The sequence below is a fragment of the Coregonus lavaretus genome, assembly GCF_964263955.1.
Source record: "Coregonus lavaretus genome assembly, chromosome: 1".
NCBI lineage: Eukaryota > Metazoa > Chordata > Actinopteri > Salmoniformes > Salmonidae > Coregonus > Coregonus lavaretus.
The window spans coordinates 44,463,811-44,482,814 of NC_139988.1; the positions used below are offsets into that span (position 1 = coordinate 44,463,811).

The 19,004-nt window shown below is 44.1% G+C and overlaps 1 protein-coding gene across 1 annotated transcript in view; it reads right to left on the bottom strand.

The window, feature by feature from the left end:
* The window catches only part of LOC311129361 (apoptosis-stimulating of p53 protein 2-like), a 64,084-nt gene that overhangs the window by 15,484 nt on the left and 29,596 nt on the right, over nucleotides 1–19,004 (bottom strand). Inside the window, exons 4-14 of the mRNA XM_084161625.1 lie at nucleotides 18,474–18,544; nucleotides 17,847–17,948; nucleotides 10,742–10,916; nucleotides 10,402–10,583; nucleotides 8,335–8,499; nucleotides 8,029–8,070; nucleotides 5,365–5,412; nucleotides 4,504–4,699; nucleotides 2,767–2,877; nucleotides 2,393–2,517; nucleotides 1,350–1,755 (exon numbers count right to left, since the gene is read on the bottom strand). Of these exons, the coding sequence (XP_084017751.1) occupies nucleotides 1,350–1,755; nucleotides 2,393–2,517; nucleotides 2,767–2,877; nucleotides 4,504–4,699; nucleotides 5,365–5,412; nucleotides 8,029–8,070; nucleotides 8,335–8,499; nucleotides 10,402–10,583; nucleotides 10,742–10,916; nucleotides 17,847–17,948; nucleotides 18,474–18,544 (1,623 nt within the window). The remainder of the gene's footprint in view (nucleotides 1–1,349; nucleotides 1,756–2,392; nucleotides 2,518–2,766; nucleotides 2,878–4,503; nucleotides 4,700–5,364; nucleotides 5,413–8,028; nucleotides 8,071–8,334; nucleotides 8,500–10,401; nucleotides 10,584–10,741; nucleotides 10,917–17,846; nucleotides 17,949–18,473; nucleotides 18,545–19,004) is intronic.

Sequence of the window (19,004 nt, forward strand, 5' to 3'; positions counted from 1 at the left end):
GTGCTCTTGGGGTTGTACTCATCCTTCTTCTTCCTCCAAACACGGCGAGTGGAGTTTAGACCAAAAAGCTCTATTTTTGTCTCATCAGACCATATGACGTTCTCCCATTCCTCCTCTGGATCATCGAGATGGTCATTGGCAAACTTCAGACGGGCCTGGACATGCGCTGGCTTGAGCAGGGGGACCTTGCGTGCGCTGCAGGATTTTAATCCATGACGGCGTAGTGTGTTACTAATGGTTTTCTTTGAGACTGTGGTCCCAGCTCTCTTCAGGTCATTGACCAGGTCCTGCCATGTAGTTCTGGGCTGATCCCTCACCTTCCTCATGATCATTGATGCCCCACGAGGTGAGATCTTGCATGGAGCCCCAGACCGAGAGTGATTGACCGTCATCTTGAACTTCTTCCATGTTGTAATAATTGCGCCAACAGTTGTTGCCTTCTCACCAAGCTGCTTGCCTACTGTCCTGTAGCCCATCCCAGCCTTGTGCAGGTCTACAATTTTATCCAAGATGTCCTTACACAGCTCTCTGGTCTTGGCCATTGTGGAGAGGTTGGAGTCTGTTTGATTGAGTGTGTGGACAGGTGTCTTTTATACAGGTAACGAGTTCAAACAGGTGCAGTTAATACAGGTAATGAGTGTAGAACAGGAGGGCTTCTTAAAGAAAAACGAACAGGTCTGTGAGAGCCGGAATTCTTACTGGTTGGTAGGTGATCAAATACTTATGTCATGCAATAAAATGCAAATGAATTACTTAAAAATCATACAATGTGATTTTCTGGATTTTTGTTTTAGATTCCATCTCTCACAGTTGAAGTGTACCTATGATAAAAATTACAGACCTCTACATGCTTTGTAAGTAGGAAAACCTGCAAAATCGGCAGTGTATCAAATACTTGTTCTCCCCACTGTATCTGCATATGCAAACCAGTAATAGTAACAGGGTGATGATGAGGATTGCTTTGATGTTTTATTTAACGATTGCCATGCCTCATTGCTTATTACCTTTAATTAGATTAACTAACTACAGCTTGTTCTGAGTCAGGACCCTCTCCTCTCCACTGCCTAAATTAAATTACTGTACTCTCCTAGGTACTTAACGTAGGACTGACGTCAGCCTGCTTTAAACTCTCTGTTAGGAGTTACTCTTGCAGTAAGTGTAAAACAGAGAAAATAACAGAAATGAGACTGTTTCTAGTACTCTGGTGTTCAGTGAAATGCTTTGGAGCCATGGTTCACACATCTTTCTTGATTGTCAAAATAATTTGGCTATTTGTCTTAAGACTCCAGACAGACAGTAGCCCTGATAAAGTCAACAGGAACTGAAGAGGAACCAGAAGGTAGTCTTACCACTGACAAATCCGTTGCCGCGGCTCTGGCTCCTGTTGAGAGCCCCCTGTATGGCTGGTGGGAAGGGCTTGCCTGGGGTGGGCTGCTGGGTGTACATGGAGTAGATGGAGCTGGCTGCCAGGGTCTGGGGCTTGGTCAGGTCTTTAGGCAGCTCTGGGGTGAAGGGTCTGACAGTGGCCGCCGGAGGGGGGTCCTGCTTTGAGGGCAGGGGCAGGGTCTGGCTCTGGGAGGAGGGCAGGGAGACATGGGCCTGTGGGCCCCCCTGGGATTGCTGATGCTGGCTGGGAGGCTTGGCCTTGGGGAAGGTGCCTGTGTTGAGGCCTTGCTTGCCATAGGGGGCACCACTGGGGGCTTTGGGTTTGCTGGCAACGGGTGGGGGCACCTTAACTGGGGGTTTAGCAACAGACTTGGGAAAGGAGGAGACAGAGAGAAGCTGGTTAGACCACAGAGGAATGGCACGCACACACACACACAACTGATCAAGGACAACTCCTGATGTCAAGAGTTCATGTCCATGATATTTACATTACAGTTGACCCATCACAATACAGCCATTCAGCCGATAATTATCCTGCACTACTTACAGTGAGTGCACACAATAAGTCATGCTCAATCTAGCTGCATTGCAAATACATCCACTCAGTTCAAGGTTGATTAGATTGAGCAGTAATAATGAGCAGTATGAACAGAAGGTCAAGTGCCTTGTTAAGGCAGGATGCATTATTATCTAGATCTGTAACAGCATGGTTCTGAAGCACTGTTCTTCTTCTCATTTAACCCCATTACTCGCAGGCTTACACTCAAACCTCTGCATGGAAAAACAAATGTCCTGTTAAAGGTGTACTATGTACATGTATTTGTAGGTACATGTGTCTGTGTGTGTGCATTGGAGAAACTGCTCTAAGCTGTTGGTAGGAAAGTTGGCAGGTATTGGACTCAGTTTAATGAAATGTTCAGTTTTCTGACTTTCTGGGCACCATCCATTTTGGGTCTGCAGTAAAAACAGCTAAGCAGCCATTTTTGTTCAGTTTCACAGTTTTTACCTGGGAGTCTCTGACCAGGTCGTCACTGCTCTGGTTCTTGCGGAGGGAGGCGGCGGGCACCTCAGTGGGCTCAAACATGGAGAACGGACGCACCCTCCTGTCCTTATTCATCCCCTCAGTCTCATCTACACACACACAACAACAACACAGGTGTAAACATAACTAGACACACATACAGGGAAAACAATCACAAAACCCTATCTGGACTGTGTAACTACTTAAGTGCATATTCAAGGATAGTAAAGTGGAAGTTTGAGTCTTGTGCTCATGTTTGTGTGGGTTCGCGGATATGATTTGGCCACTACATATCTGGTCATTGTGTGGTCGAGTCTTACAGTCATATTTATGTGTGGTTGTGCTGTGGGGGTGGTTACCTTGCTCTGTGTTGGGGCTGGAGTGAGAGGTCATTCTGGGCAGTGTGGAGGATGACCTATGACTACTGCTGTTGGACTCTGGTCCCAAAGGGCCCCACTCTGCCAGTTTACCTGAGAGAGGGGGGTGAGGGTGGTGGTGGTCAGGGAGCTGTGGTTTAAGGGGTGTTTTCTAACAATACTTTCAATTGAAACCAATAGAAGGTCAAATATGTTTAGAAAGGGTCTGGACAAAACTGGGCTATATAGCAATACAGGAAAACCCCTGTGGTAGGGTCTTCTGTTTTCTCAACAAAATTAAGACAGTACAGGAGAGCAAAATGTGGTAGAACTAGCTAGTTCTTTCCATCTTTCGCATTTCCTCAATAACTGATTTAGACCTGATCGGGCCAGTCCGAAACCACATGATTGTCAGACTGTCAGTTCTGCTGGCGGTAATGTGATTGTTCCAACTGACCCATTTAGAATGCTGCCGAATCCAGAGTGGAAGGAGAATATGAACAGGCACGGTTTAATTCAACAAACAGGCAGTATCGTCTCACAGCAAAACATACAACAGAGATCTGGCAGAAAGAGAGATGATGATGAAAAATAATGGAAACACTTAAGTAAATGAGGGATAAAAAGTATATTGAAAGCAGGTGCTTCCACACAGGTGTGGTTCCTGTGATAATTAAGCTATTAACATCCTATCATGCCTAGGGTCATGCTGGGCAGGCCATTATTTGGGCTATGCCCCCATCCACAGGGCAGGAATGGTCACTGAATGGTTTGATGAACATGAAAACAATGTAGGCCATATGGCATGGCCGTCTCAGTCACCAGATTTCAGCCCAATTGAACACTTATGGGAGATTCTGGAGCTGCGCCTGAGACAGCGTTTTCCACCACCATCAACAAAACACTAAATTATGGAATTTCTCGTGGAAGAATGGCGTCGCATGATCCTCCAACAGAGTTCCAGACACTTGTAGAATCCATACCAAGGTGCATTGAAGCTGTTCTGGCCCAAAACCCTATTAAGACACTAAGTTAGTGTTTCCTTTATTTTGGCAGTTACCTGTAGATGAGGTAAATTGATAGTAGCCATTTGACAAATCTGAGGAGAATACTACTGAGCTTTCCCTGGTTCAACCTCTGAATGCACAATCACACAGCAACATGAGGGCTGGTATTCCACCCTGGCAGACATACAATAAGTCGCCATTTAGTGGTGGAAGAGTTATGAATAAGAAGGTAGGCTGTGATCTCAGACGGGAACAACAACACGGCAACATAACCACTGATTCAAGGTCCAGTATCTTTTAAATCCCCCTAATGGTTCATGTTCAAATTAGGAGTAGGGTAATCGGATCCTAGATCTATGGTTAGGGGCATCGGTAGAGGAAATAGCCACACCAGAGCACCAAGGCCATAGGCTACCTTCTGAGCTTAGAGTCACATCACAACCAGAGCCCGTCTATCAACAGGGGTATCTCAGAATCCTCGGCTCCTGTTGAGGGTGGGGAACTCAATCACATGTCAAACCTCTTACAAGCTCGTCATCGTGATTTTATTTATCACTCAGCTGAGGTAGAGATATAGAGTACCAACCATAGTTAAAAGGGGCATGTGAGGGAAAGAGGTGGAGTGGAGACTTCAGCAGAAGAATTGACAGGCACACTTTGCCAGGGCCAAGAGGGAAGACGTGAGAAGGGAAAGGTGAAGGGAACATGTGTAAGGTTGAGGTCACTGTCTCACCTGTGTTGGCCTTGCCCTGTGGGTCTGGGTGTGCGGGGAGGTTGGCGGTGCCGTCGGGGTATACAGCAGGTTTGACCAGCAGCTCGTGTCTCACTGGGCCGCGAGGCATGGTGGACGACTGGATGTACGGGCCGACAGCCGCCACACGAGAAGGACCCTGCTGCTGCTGCTGACCCGCCAGACCATCAGAGGGTAGCTAGAGGGAGAAAGAGAGATGGAGGGAGGGAGAGAGTAACACTGACAGTTCAGAGCAAGACAAACACACAGATCCACCTTGTCATCAGTGGGGAGGAACAACAGGGTCACTCACTGAGAGACAAACACAGTATGTAAAGAGTGAAAAGTACATCACAAAAACAGATAATACATTTCTTAAGCATCTCCCTCAGCTTAGTAGTACATTACGCTGTTAGTCTATTTGCCACTATTCCTAAATACGGAGTGGTTGAAGTTCTGAATTAAAATATGATAAGCTAATTTAGGGGAGCTAAACAATGTTGAAAAATACTCCAACTACCCCACATAAAGCTTGATCAAGTTTAACTCTGAAACATTTAGAAAAAAAGCCAGACCAAACTATCAGCTCTCTTTACTTTCTAACATGGCCAAAGCCCTTCTCCAAAAGTTTTTGTTTCAGAAAACAAACTTTAGCAGTTGTGTGAAACAAGGTCTTACACAACCGAGCAGATTAAATACGTCAAGCCATGCCCTTTAAAACAAGATCAATCAACTGCACATCGCTACTGGAAACAGAAATGTAGTAAATCCTACGGCTGCTGCTGCTCTGCCAAGTCATGCTGAAGAGATCAGTGTGTGTCTATGTCTGTATGTCAGGTCCACCTCTGCCATTAATTACTGTACCTGGGGATGAGTGTCTTTTGAAGCCCTCTCCTTACCAGGGTAGCCATTCTTGAGAAAACAAAAACACAAAAGGCAATAGCAGTTGAACACACTAGTAGTCAAAGCCCATACAAGTACATAAGTCACTATTGATCAGTTCCTCCCATATGTTCAGAAGTAGCGAGGTGATTCTAGGCTGGCATCTTTCAGGCTAGCGTCTTGAGACCAATGTGGTTGAAACATGCCTACCAGGTGATGTCAGACAGACCCTTGCTGTGTAGTTGGCCAGAGAGAAGGGTAAACGTAATGGCTCTTTGTGGCTGCCTCAAAAAGCTCTGCTCATTATGATTCAAGGCAGACTGTCACTAAATCACCTCCTCAAAGAGTCCTGCTCTATTCAGCCTTCAGCTTCTCTGCTTTTATCTGTAATAACTACAGTACATACATATTACACCTTTACCTCTTCAGAGCTTTCCTTTCTTTACCTCAGCTCTTCCCTTCAACAAAGGAGAGAGGACTTAAAAAGATGGACTTTTTTAAATATTGTATTAAATTATTTTCTACTTGTGGTTTTCATTTATATAAAATTATTAAGTATGCCTATTAAGGGAAGGATTAATTCCACTACAGTATGTGGTTGAATTACTAATTCTGTGAGTTTTAGCACTGCATATTAGAGGGGGATCTAATGGTATAGAATGTGTTTTGCTTAGTATACACTTTCATCGAGAGCAGCTTACAAAGCAGACTATTTGTGACTCGTTTCAGGAAACTAGGCATATGTCGCACGTCACTACTTTACACGAGCGGCATTTGATCGTAAACATTAATTCTTTATCAAAATGCGTTTTTGGGCAGAAATGCCTTCTGGAACATGTGCATTTTCATGTGCCTTAATAACAAACTTGTATTCCATCCATATATACGAATACAATTGTTAAATTACGAGCCTAGTTGGTTTAGCCACGGAAAAAGACAGGAACCTTCCCGCTAGCCGGAGAGGAAGGAAACCGCTCAGGGATTTCACCAGTTTATTGGCTGTGATTGGAGAAAACTGAGGATGGATAAACAACATTGTAGTTACAAAGTGTTATGTTTGGGGCAAATCCAATACAACACATTACTGAGTTCCACTCTCCATATTTTCAAGCATAGTGGTGGCTGCATCATGTTATGGGTATGCTTGTAATTGTTAAGGACTGGGGAATGTTTCATGATAAAAAAATAAACGGAATGGAGCTAAGCACAGGCAAAATCCTAGAGGAAAACCTGGTTCAGTCGGCTTTCCATCAGACACTGGGAGATTAATTCACCATTCAGCAGGACAATAACCTAAAACACAAGGCTAAAAATCTACACTGGAGTTGTTTACCAAGACGACAGTGAATGTTCATGAGTGGCCGAGTGACAGTTTTGACTTAAATCTACAAGAAGATCTATGGCAAGACCTGAAAATGGTTGTTTAGCAATGATCAAAAACCAATTTCACAGAGCTTGAAGAATTTTCTAAAGAATTAATGGGCTAATGTTGTATACTCCAGGTGTGGAAAGCTCCTAGAGACTTACCCAGAAAAAGTAACAGCTGTAATCGCTGCGAAAGGTGCTTCTACAAAGTATTGACTCGGGTCATTTTCAAGAAATGTGCAAACATTTCCCTTTTTTTTTTTTTTTTCACTTTGTCATTATTGGGTATTGTGTGTAGATGGGTTCGATATTTTTATTTTTAAATTCATTTCGAATTCTGGTTCTAACAACAAAATGTGGAATATAAAAGTCAAGGGGTATGAATACTTTCTGAAGGCACTGTAAATCTAGACTCCCCACATTAAGTTAGTTTGATTGAAATACAACATGATAGAGTTATCAAGGAAAGTAAAGGGTGTTGTCTATTCATTTGACAGTGGTTTTGTTTCTATTAAAATACCACTGATCGAGGATAGATTCTGTAAAATGCCCACCACATGTAACATGTCAAATCATAATAAAATCATGCCTGTGATTTACTAACATAGTTTAAGAAATTGAGTGCCAGAGCAAATCCACAACCACTCTGAGTTTCCATTTGACAAACACTCCATGCCCTTACACGTTGTTCTAGTACACTAATGGCTACAGCAAATCTCATGTGTCCTGACAATTTCCTCACAAAATCTTTCAAAGACAGATTAAAAAGTTCCATGGAAACCACAGGAGTCAAAAACAATTCAGAGGAAGAGGGGCAGAGAGATACCAGGCAGTGATACCATCTCCTCTGGCATTCCTGTCTGTCTGTTTGCCTGCCTGAGCTCTAGTCTCCTCCCCTCTCCTGGAGTTGTTTTTGCCAAGCTGGGCTGAAGAGAGGGAGTGTTGAGTGTAAACTGAGATAGCAAATCAATCCTGTGACATGATCAAAACAATGATTCATTCCACCAGTGTCCTTCAATCCTGATCTTTGGGAGCCACCGGGGGTGCAGGCTTTTGCTCCAGCCAAGCACTAAAATACCTGAATCAGGTGTTAGTACTGGGCTGGGAGAAACATCTCCCCACGCTGTGGGTCCCAGGGACCAGGGTTGAAGAATGCTGAATAGATTGAGATTGAACAAGTGAAATGTGAAAGGAGAGCTATGAGGGTATTTCAGTCCTGTGAGTCAGTGATTTGTTTGTCAGTGCAGAAAGGCAGCGAGAGACACGTTTGAGGAGTCTTACTTTTTTGATAGAGGCCAGCTCTGAGGGCCAGGGCATCTTGGGCTTTCAGAGGTAAACAAAATACAGTGTGTTTATACTCTCCAGCCCCTAGGGGGTGCTCAGGTTATCACTTTTGATGGGGTGTGCTTCACTATGTAAACAGTTCCATTTCTTTCACCAAGTCTTGAGATGTCAAAGTAGGTGTTCTGCATTTATGTGTGTGTGCGAGTGCCTATGTGTTTGTGCGAGTGCGTATGTGTTTGTGCTTGTGCTTGCGCTTCTGTACAGTATGTGTGTAGTGTATGTACACTACGTGTGTGTACTCACAGGCAGGTTCTCTTTCTGCTGCAGAGCGGCCTTCTTCTTCCAAAGGCGGTCTCGGAGCTCACTGACCCGTTTGTCCATAGAGGCCACCTCCAGGTTGCGCTTGTTCAGACTGTCTCTCTGATGCTGCAGCTTGGCATTCTGCTCCTGGTTCAGCTTATTACGCAGCTAGAGGGGACAAGAGATGACATGTCAGAGAGCTGAACTCGGATGGAGGACAGGGTAGAGGACATGCAGTGCGCCATCAGAAAGTATTCATACCCCTTCACTTATTCCACATTTTGTTGTGTTAGTCTGAATTTAAAATTGATTAAATTGATTTTGTTTCTCACCCATCTACACACAATACCCAATAATGACAAAGTGAAAACATGTTTTTAGAAATGTTAGCAAATTTACTGAAAATCAAATACAGAAATATATAATTTACATAAGTATTCACACCCCTGAGTTAATACATGTTAGAATCACCTTTGGCAGCGATTACAGCGGTGAGTCTTTCTGGGTAAGTCTAAGAGCTTTGCACACCTTGATTGTACAATATTTGCACATTATTCTTTAAAACAATTCTTCAAGCTCTGTCAAGTTGGTTGTTGATCATTGCTAGACAGCCAATTTCAAGTCTTGCCATAGATTTTCAAGCCGTTTTAAGTCAAAACTGTAACTAGGCCACTTATGAACATTCATTGTCGTCTTGGTAAGCAACTCCAGTGTATATTTGGGCTTGTGATTTAGGTTATTGTCCTGCTGAAAGGTGAATTTGTCTCCCACTGTCTTTGTAAAGTAGACTGAACTAGGTTTTTTTTCCAGGATTTTGCCTGTGTTTAGCGCTATTCAATTTATTTTTATACTAAAAACACTCCCTTCCCGATGACAAGCATACCCATAACATGATGCAACCACCACCATGCTTGAAAATATGAAGAGTGGTACTCAGTGATGTGTTGTGTTGGATTTGCCCCAAACATAACGCTTTGTATTCAGGACATAAAGTTAATTTCTTGGCCACATTTTTTGCAGTTTTACTTTAGTGCCTTATTAAAAACAGAATGCATGTTTTGGAATATTTTATTCTGTACAGGCTTCCATCTTTTCACTGTCATTTAGGTAAGTATTGTGGAGTAACAATGTTGTTGATCCCATCCTCAGTTTTTCTCCCATCACAGCCATTAAACTCTAACTGTTTTAAAGTCACGTATGGCCTCAGGGTGAAATCCCTGAGCGGTTTCCTTCCTCTACGGTAACGGAGTTAGGAACGACGCCTGTATCTTTGTAGTGACTGAGTGTATTGATACACAATCCAAAGTGTAATTAATAACTTCACCATGCTCAAATGGATATTCAATGTCTGCTTTTTTTTTTTTTACCCATCTACCAATAGGTGCCCTTCTTTGCGAGGCATTGAAAAACCTCCCTGGTCTGTGGTTGAATCGGTGTTTGAAATTCACTGCTTGGCTGAGGGACCTTACAGATAATTGTACGTGTGGGGTACAAAGATGAGGTAGTCATTCAAAAATCATGTTAAACACTATTATTGCACAAAGAGTGAGTCCATGCAACTTATGTGATTTGTTAAGCAAATTATTACTCCTGAACTTATTTAGGCTTGCCATAACAAAGGGGTTGAATCCTTATTGACTCAAGACATTCAGCTTCTCATTTCTTTATTCATTTGTAAAAATTTCGAAAAACATTATTCCATTTTGACATTATGGGGTACTGTGTGTAGGCCAGTGACAAAATTAAATAGCTATTGAATACATTTTTAATTCAGGCTGTAACAGAACAAAATGTGGAAAAAGTCAAGGGGTGTGAATACTTTCTGAAGGCACTGTATGAGGCTATGAACCAGTGGTTCTGCTGGCTCAGTTGATAGGGCATGGTGTTAGAGAGAGTTAAGGGTTTGAGTCCCACACGAGCCACATGCAAAATGAATGTGATTTGGAATCAGACCTGGGTTAAATAGCATGCATATGGAAAACACTTTCTAACAACTGAGCTTCTGGGATTTAGTTCAGGTAAAATGGAATTTTCTATTGTCCCACATCTGCAAACTCCAAGCACACACACCTGTAGCTCCTTGTAGAGGCGGTCCAGTTCAGCCACAGAGCTCTGGTTGTCGTGGAAGGAGTCCATCTTGCCATTCTTGAGCATTTCCAGCTGTCTGCTGAGATCCTCCACCTTGGACACAGCCACCACCAGCTCCTTCTGCTTCTGTTGGAACATACTGTTCATCTGCTCTATCTCCTCCACTACAGGGCAAGGGGGGGAGGGTGGAAGAGACACATACACACAGGTTATAACCAATCGATCAGTCAGTCATCCTATAAAAATCCACCAATCAATTCACCACTCAATCAATCCAACAAACAACCAATCCCTTGCCCATTCATAGCAACACTGTGCTCACCCAGCTTGCCGTTGCTGAGGCGTTTTTGCTCCACCTGGCCCTTGAGGGCCCGGACCTTCTTCAGCCTGGTCTCCTGGTTCTCCACGTTCTCCCTTAGACGCTGCAGCTTCTCCTGCTCTGATGCTTGCTGCTGCTGCCTCTGCTCCTGCTGCTTCAGGTAGCGCAGACGCTGCTCCTAAAGAGAGGGGGAGTAGAGAGGAGGAGAGAAGAGAGCAGGAATGAAAAGAGGAGAGATTGAGTTATTACAGTGCTGTTGCTGCCTCTGCTGCTTCAGATTGTGCAGACACTGCTCCTGTGGAGGGGGAGGGGAGAAAAAATAGAGGATGTTATGGAGGCCTGCTGTTTTATAAACCATAGCGGCTGCTCCTACACCTTCCCTGAACAAAGTATTTTTCTTATTTTTTTTCATCATTTCATAGACAGCCTACTATATCATTTTAAATGCCCATTCTGCTTTCCTTTTGATACAGCTAATGTAGTGATGTACATTTTGGTGTATCTATGACCTGTTTTCAATTATATTGAATGCTGCTTTTATGGTATGCTATCCTGCCAAACATACAGTACCTGTCATTAGTTATAATTGAACATTTGACAAACGGAATATCACTACAGTCAGAAAGTTTAACAATGAACTACTCATTGCGCCATAAAACGTGACATGAATCTCCTGAGAAAGGTTATACTTTAAAACAATAGTGTATTTTCCAGCTCCATTACAGATGATCTGTAGTGATAGTAAGGCATGTTTACTTGGCTGCTCTCCTGGGTGATCAAATCAAATTAAGCTTTATTTATACAGCACATTTCAGACATGGAATACAACGCAATGTGCTTTAAATAAAAGCTGAAATATTTACTACACAACATACATAAGATAAAAAAAAAAAAAAAATGACACAAACTGAGCACCCTAAGGAAAAGCAACGCTAAACATATGTATTTTAAGATCTCTTTTAAATATGTCCACAGTTTCAGTCCCCCTCTTGGTCCTAGGCTTTGGGATGGTTAAAAGGCCAGTGCCAGAGGACCTGAGGGACCTACTGGGTACATAACTTAAAAGCATGTCTGACATGTATTGGGGTGCATAATCGTAGGTTGATTTAAGAAAAACTATAGAATAATCTTAAATTGAATTCTAAAACTCACAGGCAGCCAGTGCAGAGATCTTAAAACTGGTGTAATGTGTGCTCTCCGTCTGGTCTTGGTCAGTACCCGTGCTGCAGCATTCTGTATGTTTTGCAGTTGACCAATGGCTTTCTTGGGTAGACCAGACAGGAGAGCATTACAGTAGTCAAGCCTAATTGTAATAAAAGCATGGATGAGTCTCTCTGTATCAGCTTGGGAGGATTCAATAAGAGGGGCACTACAGTCTGATGACAGCCATGTTTCAGTGAGACACATGCAATCAACTTTGCGCTCTGTAACGAGGTCATTCACGAGAAAGGTCATATTCAATGAGTGTGGGCCACTCTGCCCCTGGGGCATCTGCCTCGAGGTACCAATAGAATAACAACCAATTTATTAACGTTACAACCACATTTTCTGACAGGTCTCCAATATATCAGAATGGTAGGAGATTACAGTTTGTATAAACTCATTAGAAGGCAGAGTTAAAGGAACATAAATTAGGTTTCTCACAATAATCATAGTGCCATTTCTACAGGAGTTGATACGCTTTCCAAGTCCTCTGTTGCTTATTCTGACAGGGAGAACTGGAGAACTACCAGACCCTGTCCGTCAGTATCTAAAACAGTTTGCGATGTTGCTGGAAATAATCCTAGAACCCCTGCGGTTAGGGTGAATCCAGTCAAAGTTGTCACAAAAAGAGACAATCCTGTAGTTGCAAAGTTTCTTCAGGTACTCGTTCAGGGCAAAGAGTCGGATGAAATGTTCGGAACCCCTTCGGTAGCACGGGAAGGGGGACAGAGATAATTATTCTCTTCCCTGTGCTAGCGAGGATGTTTAATTTTTTTGTAGTCCTCCCTCAGTTCGCCTAAAACGAAGGTCGTTAAAACCTACGTGAGTGACGATGGTGTCAATATTGGAGTAGTTGGCCAGAACCGTGGGCAGAGAGTTGATGTCATGGACATGGGCTCCTGGGTGACAGTGGACCCTGGTCGGTCCACAGACCGTGGGCAGGCCAAAATCTCTCACCATTGAGCTGCCCACAATGATGGTGGTCGTGATTGAATCCGATTGGGGAAGCAACCTGCTGAACTGCGGTGACCATGGGGGACGGTGCAACTGGGCGGCCGCCGGCTGTTGGTATACACCCGGGATCCGTGCTCACTCCCGGGATTGGTAGGTCCGTCTCAAGCGGGGCAAAGCTGTTTGATAGCTGGATCGGATCTTCTCTAATAGATGAAGGGTGGCCAGACTGCCTCCCCGATCTCCTACGCCTTGCGAGTGTCCAGTCTCTCATGGGCCGCGGAGTTGAGCTTAACATCTGTCCGTTGGATTGGGACAGATAAACGCAGCCCGACTCATCGACAGCTGTGCTATAGGAGGCATTTAAAACTGAGATTCGGTTTGCCTGGGTTATAGCAAGGTCGGTGAACTTAGAAAGCAGGTTATCCTTTTCTCGCAGCCGAGCTAACAGCCGGAGGATCTCTTACCTAAGCTGCTTGATTGTGGTGCATTTAGGGCAGACAAATCCCTGTCCATTTTCCAGTTCCACCTTATCTTCATCTTGTGATTGTGAGGAAAACATCTCACACCTGACGCATTTGTGCCCAGCCGTGGATAAAAACACCGGTGGGCTAGCACTGCTAGCGTTAGCCTGCTCCATTTTCATGATGGCTATCAGCTAACTGCTACTTAACAGGAATCCGGGACACAAACTTGCGGTCTCAGACGTTAACGCTGACCGCCTCGCGGAATCCGAAGATACAAACTTTAGCTATGATTAAAAACTATTTAATTGAAACTATGTCATAAAAACAACAAACCGAGTGTAGACAGTACACTGTTCTGTTACGCGCTTTGATGATTGTTGCGTGATGACGTCTAGGGGCAAAATAAAGCTCAGGGCTACATTCCTAAGCTTGTTGTGCTATCCTCTGGGTTACCCTAACAAACATTTCGGATCAGCACACAGACAGAGAGAGAGCACAGGTGTGCACGCAGTGTGGAAAAGATTGGGTTGAGCCATGCAAGGCAGAACAGAAAAAAACACTTCTCAGTTTGACTGAGAAAAGAGAGACAGAAAAAACTATCTCAAGAGAATTCATCTCCATGAAACTTGAGCCTTGATAAATATAGGTACAAAACAATATAGCGGTGGAAAGTGAGGCTGTGGTTCAAGATGCCTCAGCAACTACAAAAACCTTTGAAGGAAAGAAACCCATCAATCAACCAAACTGTAATGTGTCTGCCTATTTCCCTCATTCATCTGCATCTGAAAAAAGTCCTTAGTTTATACCATGGTTATAGTGATTGATGAGCACAATCACATGTTAATGGGATGGGGAAAACCCAACACACTGAATAAACTCAATGGCTTATTGCCCTACATCCTACAGTAATGTTCTTACCTGTGCCACAATTCATCTGTACAACTATTTCCCTTATTTTCCTCTCCTTTGAAAGGCTGGTCACGACACACATGAACACCATCATCCCAGACAAACTGGACCCACTCAAATTCGCATACCGCCCCAACAGATCCACAGATGACGCAATCTCAATTGCACTTCACACTGCCCTCTCTCTCCTGGACAAGAGGAGAAATAACTATGTGAGAATGCTGATCATAGACTACAGCTCAGCGTTCAACATCATAGTCCCCTACAAGCTCATCACCAAGCTAGGAACCCTGGAACTGAACACCTCCCTCTGCAACTGGATCCTGGAATTCCTGACGGGCCGCCCCCAGGTGGTGAGGGTAGGCAACAGCACCTCAGGGTGCGTGCTTAGTCCCCTCCTGTACTCCCTGTTCACTCACGACTGCGTGGCCATGCATGACTCCAACACCATCATTAAGTTTGCTGATGACAAGATGGTGGTAGGCCTGATCACTTACAACGAGGAGACAGTCCATAGGGAGGTCGTCAGAGATTTAGCAGTGTGGTGCCAGGCCAACAACCTCTCCTTCAACGTCAGTAAGACCAAGGAGCTGATCGTGGACTATAGGAGAAAGAGAGGAGGGCAAGCTCCCATCCACATCGACGGGGCTGTAGTGTAGCGGGTCGAGAGGTTCAAGTTCCTTTGCGTCCACATCACTAAAGACTTAACATGGTCCACACACACCTGAACAGTCGGGAAGAGGGCCGGGCAGTGCCTCTTCCCCCTCAGTAGGCTGAAAAGGTTTGGCATGGGCCCTCGGATCCTCAAAAGGTTCTACAGCTGCACCATCGAGAGCATCTTGACAGGCTGCATCACCGCTTGGTATGGCAAATACATCGCCCTTGACTGCAAAGCACTACAGAGGGTGGTACGGACAGCGCCGTACATCACTGGGGCCAAACTCGCTGCCATCCAGAACCTCTATATCAGGCGGTGTCAGAGAAAGGCCCTAAAAATTGCCAAAGACTCCAGCCACCCAAGCCATAGACTGTTCACTCTGCTACCGTCCAGCAAACGGTAACAGAGCATCAGCTCTCTGACCCCCAAGCCATAAGACTGCTAAATAGCCACAAGACTGCTAAATAGTCAATTAGTTGTTACCCGAACTATCTGCACTGACCCTACGCACATTCACTAGACTGCTGTATACAGTGGGGAGAACAAGTATTTGATACACTGCCGATTTTGCAGGTTTTCCTACTTACAAAGCATGTAGAGGTCTGTAATTTTTATCATAGGTACACTTCAACTGTGAGAGACGGAATCTAAAACAAAAATCCAGAAAATCACATTGTATGATTTTTTTATAATTAATTTGCATTTTATTGCATGACATAAGTATTTGATACATCAGAAAAGCAGAACTTAATATTTGGTACAGAATCCTTTGTTTGCAATTACAGTGATCATACGTTTCCTTTAGTTCTTCAGGTTTGCACATACTGCAACAGGGATTTTGGCCCACTCCTCCATACAGACCTTCTCCAGATCCTTCAGGTTTCGGGGCTATCGCTGTGCAATACGGACTTTCAGCTCCCTCCAAAGACTTTCTATTGGGTTCAAGTCTGGAGACTGGCTAGGCAACTCCAGGACCTTGAGATAATTCTTACGGAGCCACTCCTTAGTTGCCCTGGCTGTGTGTTTCGGGTCGTTGTCATGCTGGAAGACCCAGCCACGACCCATCTTCAGTGCTCTTACTGAGGGAAGGATGTTGTTGGCCAAGATCTCGCGATACATGGCCCCATCCATCCTCCCCTCAATACGGTGCAGTCGTCCTGTCTCCTTTGCAGAAAAGCATCCTCAAAGAATGATGTTTCCACCTCCATGCTTCACGGTTGGGATGGTGTTCTTGGGGTTGTACTCATCCTTCTTCTTCCTCCAAACACGGCGAGTGGAGTTTAGACCAAAAAGCTCTATTTTTGTCTCATCAGACCACATGACCTTCTCCCATTCCTCCTCTGGATCATCCAGATAGTCATTGGCAAACTTCAGACGGGCCTGGACATGCACTGGCTTGAGCAGGGGAACCTTGCGTGCGCTGCAGGATTTTAATCCATGACGGCGTAGTGTGTTACTAATGGTTTTCTTTGAGACTGTGGTCCCAGCACTCTTCAGGTCATTGACCAGGTCCTGCCGTGTAGTTCTGAGCTGATCCCTCACCTTCCTCATGATCATTGATGCCCCACGAGGTGAGATCTTGCATGGAGCCCCAGACCGAGGGTGATTGACCGTCATCTTGAACTTCTTCCATTTTCTAATAATTGCACCAACAGTTGTTGCCTTCTCACCAAGCTGCTTGCCTATTGTCCTGTAGCCCATCCCAGCCTTGTGCAGGTCTACAATGTTATCCCTGATGTCCTTACACAGCTCTCTGGTCTTGGCCATTGTGGAGAGGTTGGAGTCTGTTTGATTGAGTGTGTGGACAGGTGTCTTTTATACAGGTAACGAGTTAAAACAGGTGCAGTTAATACAGGTAATGAGTGGAGAACAGGACGGCTTCTTAAAGAAAAACTAACAGGTCTGTGAGAGCCGGAATTCTTACTGGTTTGTTAGGTGGTCAAATACTTATGTCATGCAATAAAATGCAAATTAATTATTAAAAAATCATACAATGTGATTTTCTGGATTTTTGTTTTAGATTCCGTCTCTCACAGTTGAAGTGTACCTATGATAAAAATTACAGACCTCTACATGCTTTGTAAGTAGGAAAACCTGCAAAATCGGCAGTGTATCAAATACTTGTTCTCCCCACTGTATACTGTGTACACACACTACATTGACACTCCCACACAACTCAAACACATACTTTTACATTCATAATTTGCTGCTGCTGTTCTTTATTTTACTCTTACTGTTATCTATCCTAATGCCTAGTCACTTTACCCTGCCTTCATGTACATATCTACCTCAAATTCCACATACCTCTGCACATTGATCTGGTACTGCTCCATTCTTGTGCATTTTATTTTATTCCTCATGTTACTATTTTATTAAAATGTTTTCTTTGTATTATTATTTTTTAACTCTGCATCGTTGGGAAGGGCTCATAAGCAAGCATTTCACTGTAAAGTCTACACCAGTTGTATTCGGTGCACGTGACATAAAATGCTATTTGATTTTCCTGTTTGTTACCTTCTCCATCACTCCACCTGCTCAAGGCCATCCCATAAACCAGATGCTACATCAAAAGGGTTATCTTGCAATCTCTTCCTATTCCAAAAAACCTTTTTCTCTCCCTGATAACTCCCCTTCTGTGCTCCTTGCCTCCACTTTTTTCTATCACTTTTACCTCGCCTTTAATCTTCCTCTCTCTTTGTCTCTCACCCCCCGTCTGTTTTTCATCCTCTCCATTTATTTCCATCACTTCACCCACCCTCTCATCACCCTCTTTCACATTATCTTGCTCTCAGTATCTCCCGCTCTCTTTCATCCCACCCCACTAGCTCTCCCTTGCTTTCTTTCTTCATCCATGTCTCATAAGCCCCTTTCCACCCCCCTTCTCCATCTTTCTACGCTCCCTCCCTCCCTCCCTTGTTACCTTGGAGGCGAGGAGTTGTTGCTGTGTGTCTATTTGCTGCTGCTGTCTGGCAGCCATTTCCTGCAGCTCAGCCAGAGTCATGTCCATCCGTGGGGCCAACACCTGCACAACACAGAGAGAGGGTCAGCTACACACGCACACACACACACCAAAGAGAATTGGCAAAGTAAGACACACATAGTCTACGTACAAACACCCTCTCTCTCTCACTCCAAACCAAAGGAAATGTGTGTTTTGCATCTGTCAGGACAGGCCTGAAGCCAAGTAGAACAAGTACAGTCTCTGCATGTGGGTGAGTAGCACAAGCTCAAATATGGGGAATGTTTTTGCGCGATTGGTGACACAGGACTTAACCAAACTCGTTTTTCCCTCTCCTTCTCTCACTCGCCTTCTCTTTGGAAGTTATAGCTGTTACAGGTTTTTAAAAAGTTTGAAAACTAAACACCAGCATACCAACAGCAGGGAAAGGAAATGGTCAAACATAGCTCAGTCTAATGACTCATAGGACAGGAAATGTACATGTACCCTCAGCAATTAGCAACTGTATAATGCACACAGTGAGTAACTGAAAAACTGTTTTAAAAGGTCTCCAAGTGTTTGTCTAAAGTCAATGGTTTCTGAACTCACCCCGTTCTCCATCAGTCTATCTGAGGGGCTCTTTACTCCGTTCCTCTTTGAGTCTGATCCTCGGGGGCCACCTGAAACACATGTCCAAAACCTCAGTCAAAAGACACTCGGAGAGAAGAGTAAAGCAGCAGAAGTTTTTTTGGGACTGGAAACATTAAAAAGCCACCAAGTCTGTTTAGGAAACTATGAGAAACTCTCGCAAAGTGTTAATTGGAACTATAGCTGATATGAGTGACTGAAACAGCTCTTGCTCTTTCAGATACCATACACTGACACACGCATGCGTAGTGTATTTGTGTGGTTGGTGGTGTTTTTGGGAGCCAGTGAACCTGATCTAATCCCTTCAGCACCAGCCCTAGATCAAGCCTTTACCAAGTAACGTAAATAATAGTTTTGGAGAACCTCTGTCACAAACATGGGCTAGGCCTGGAGACTACTCAGGGGCAAAATAATATGCTAAGTTAACTCTGGATAAATAATTAGCCTACAAGCTAATGATATGACACTGGCAAATTCACTTAATAGGTTGAA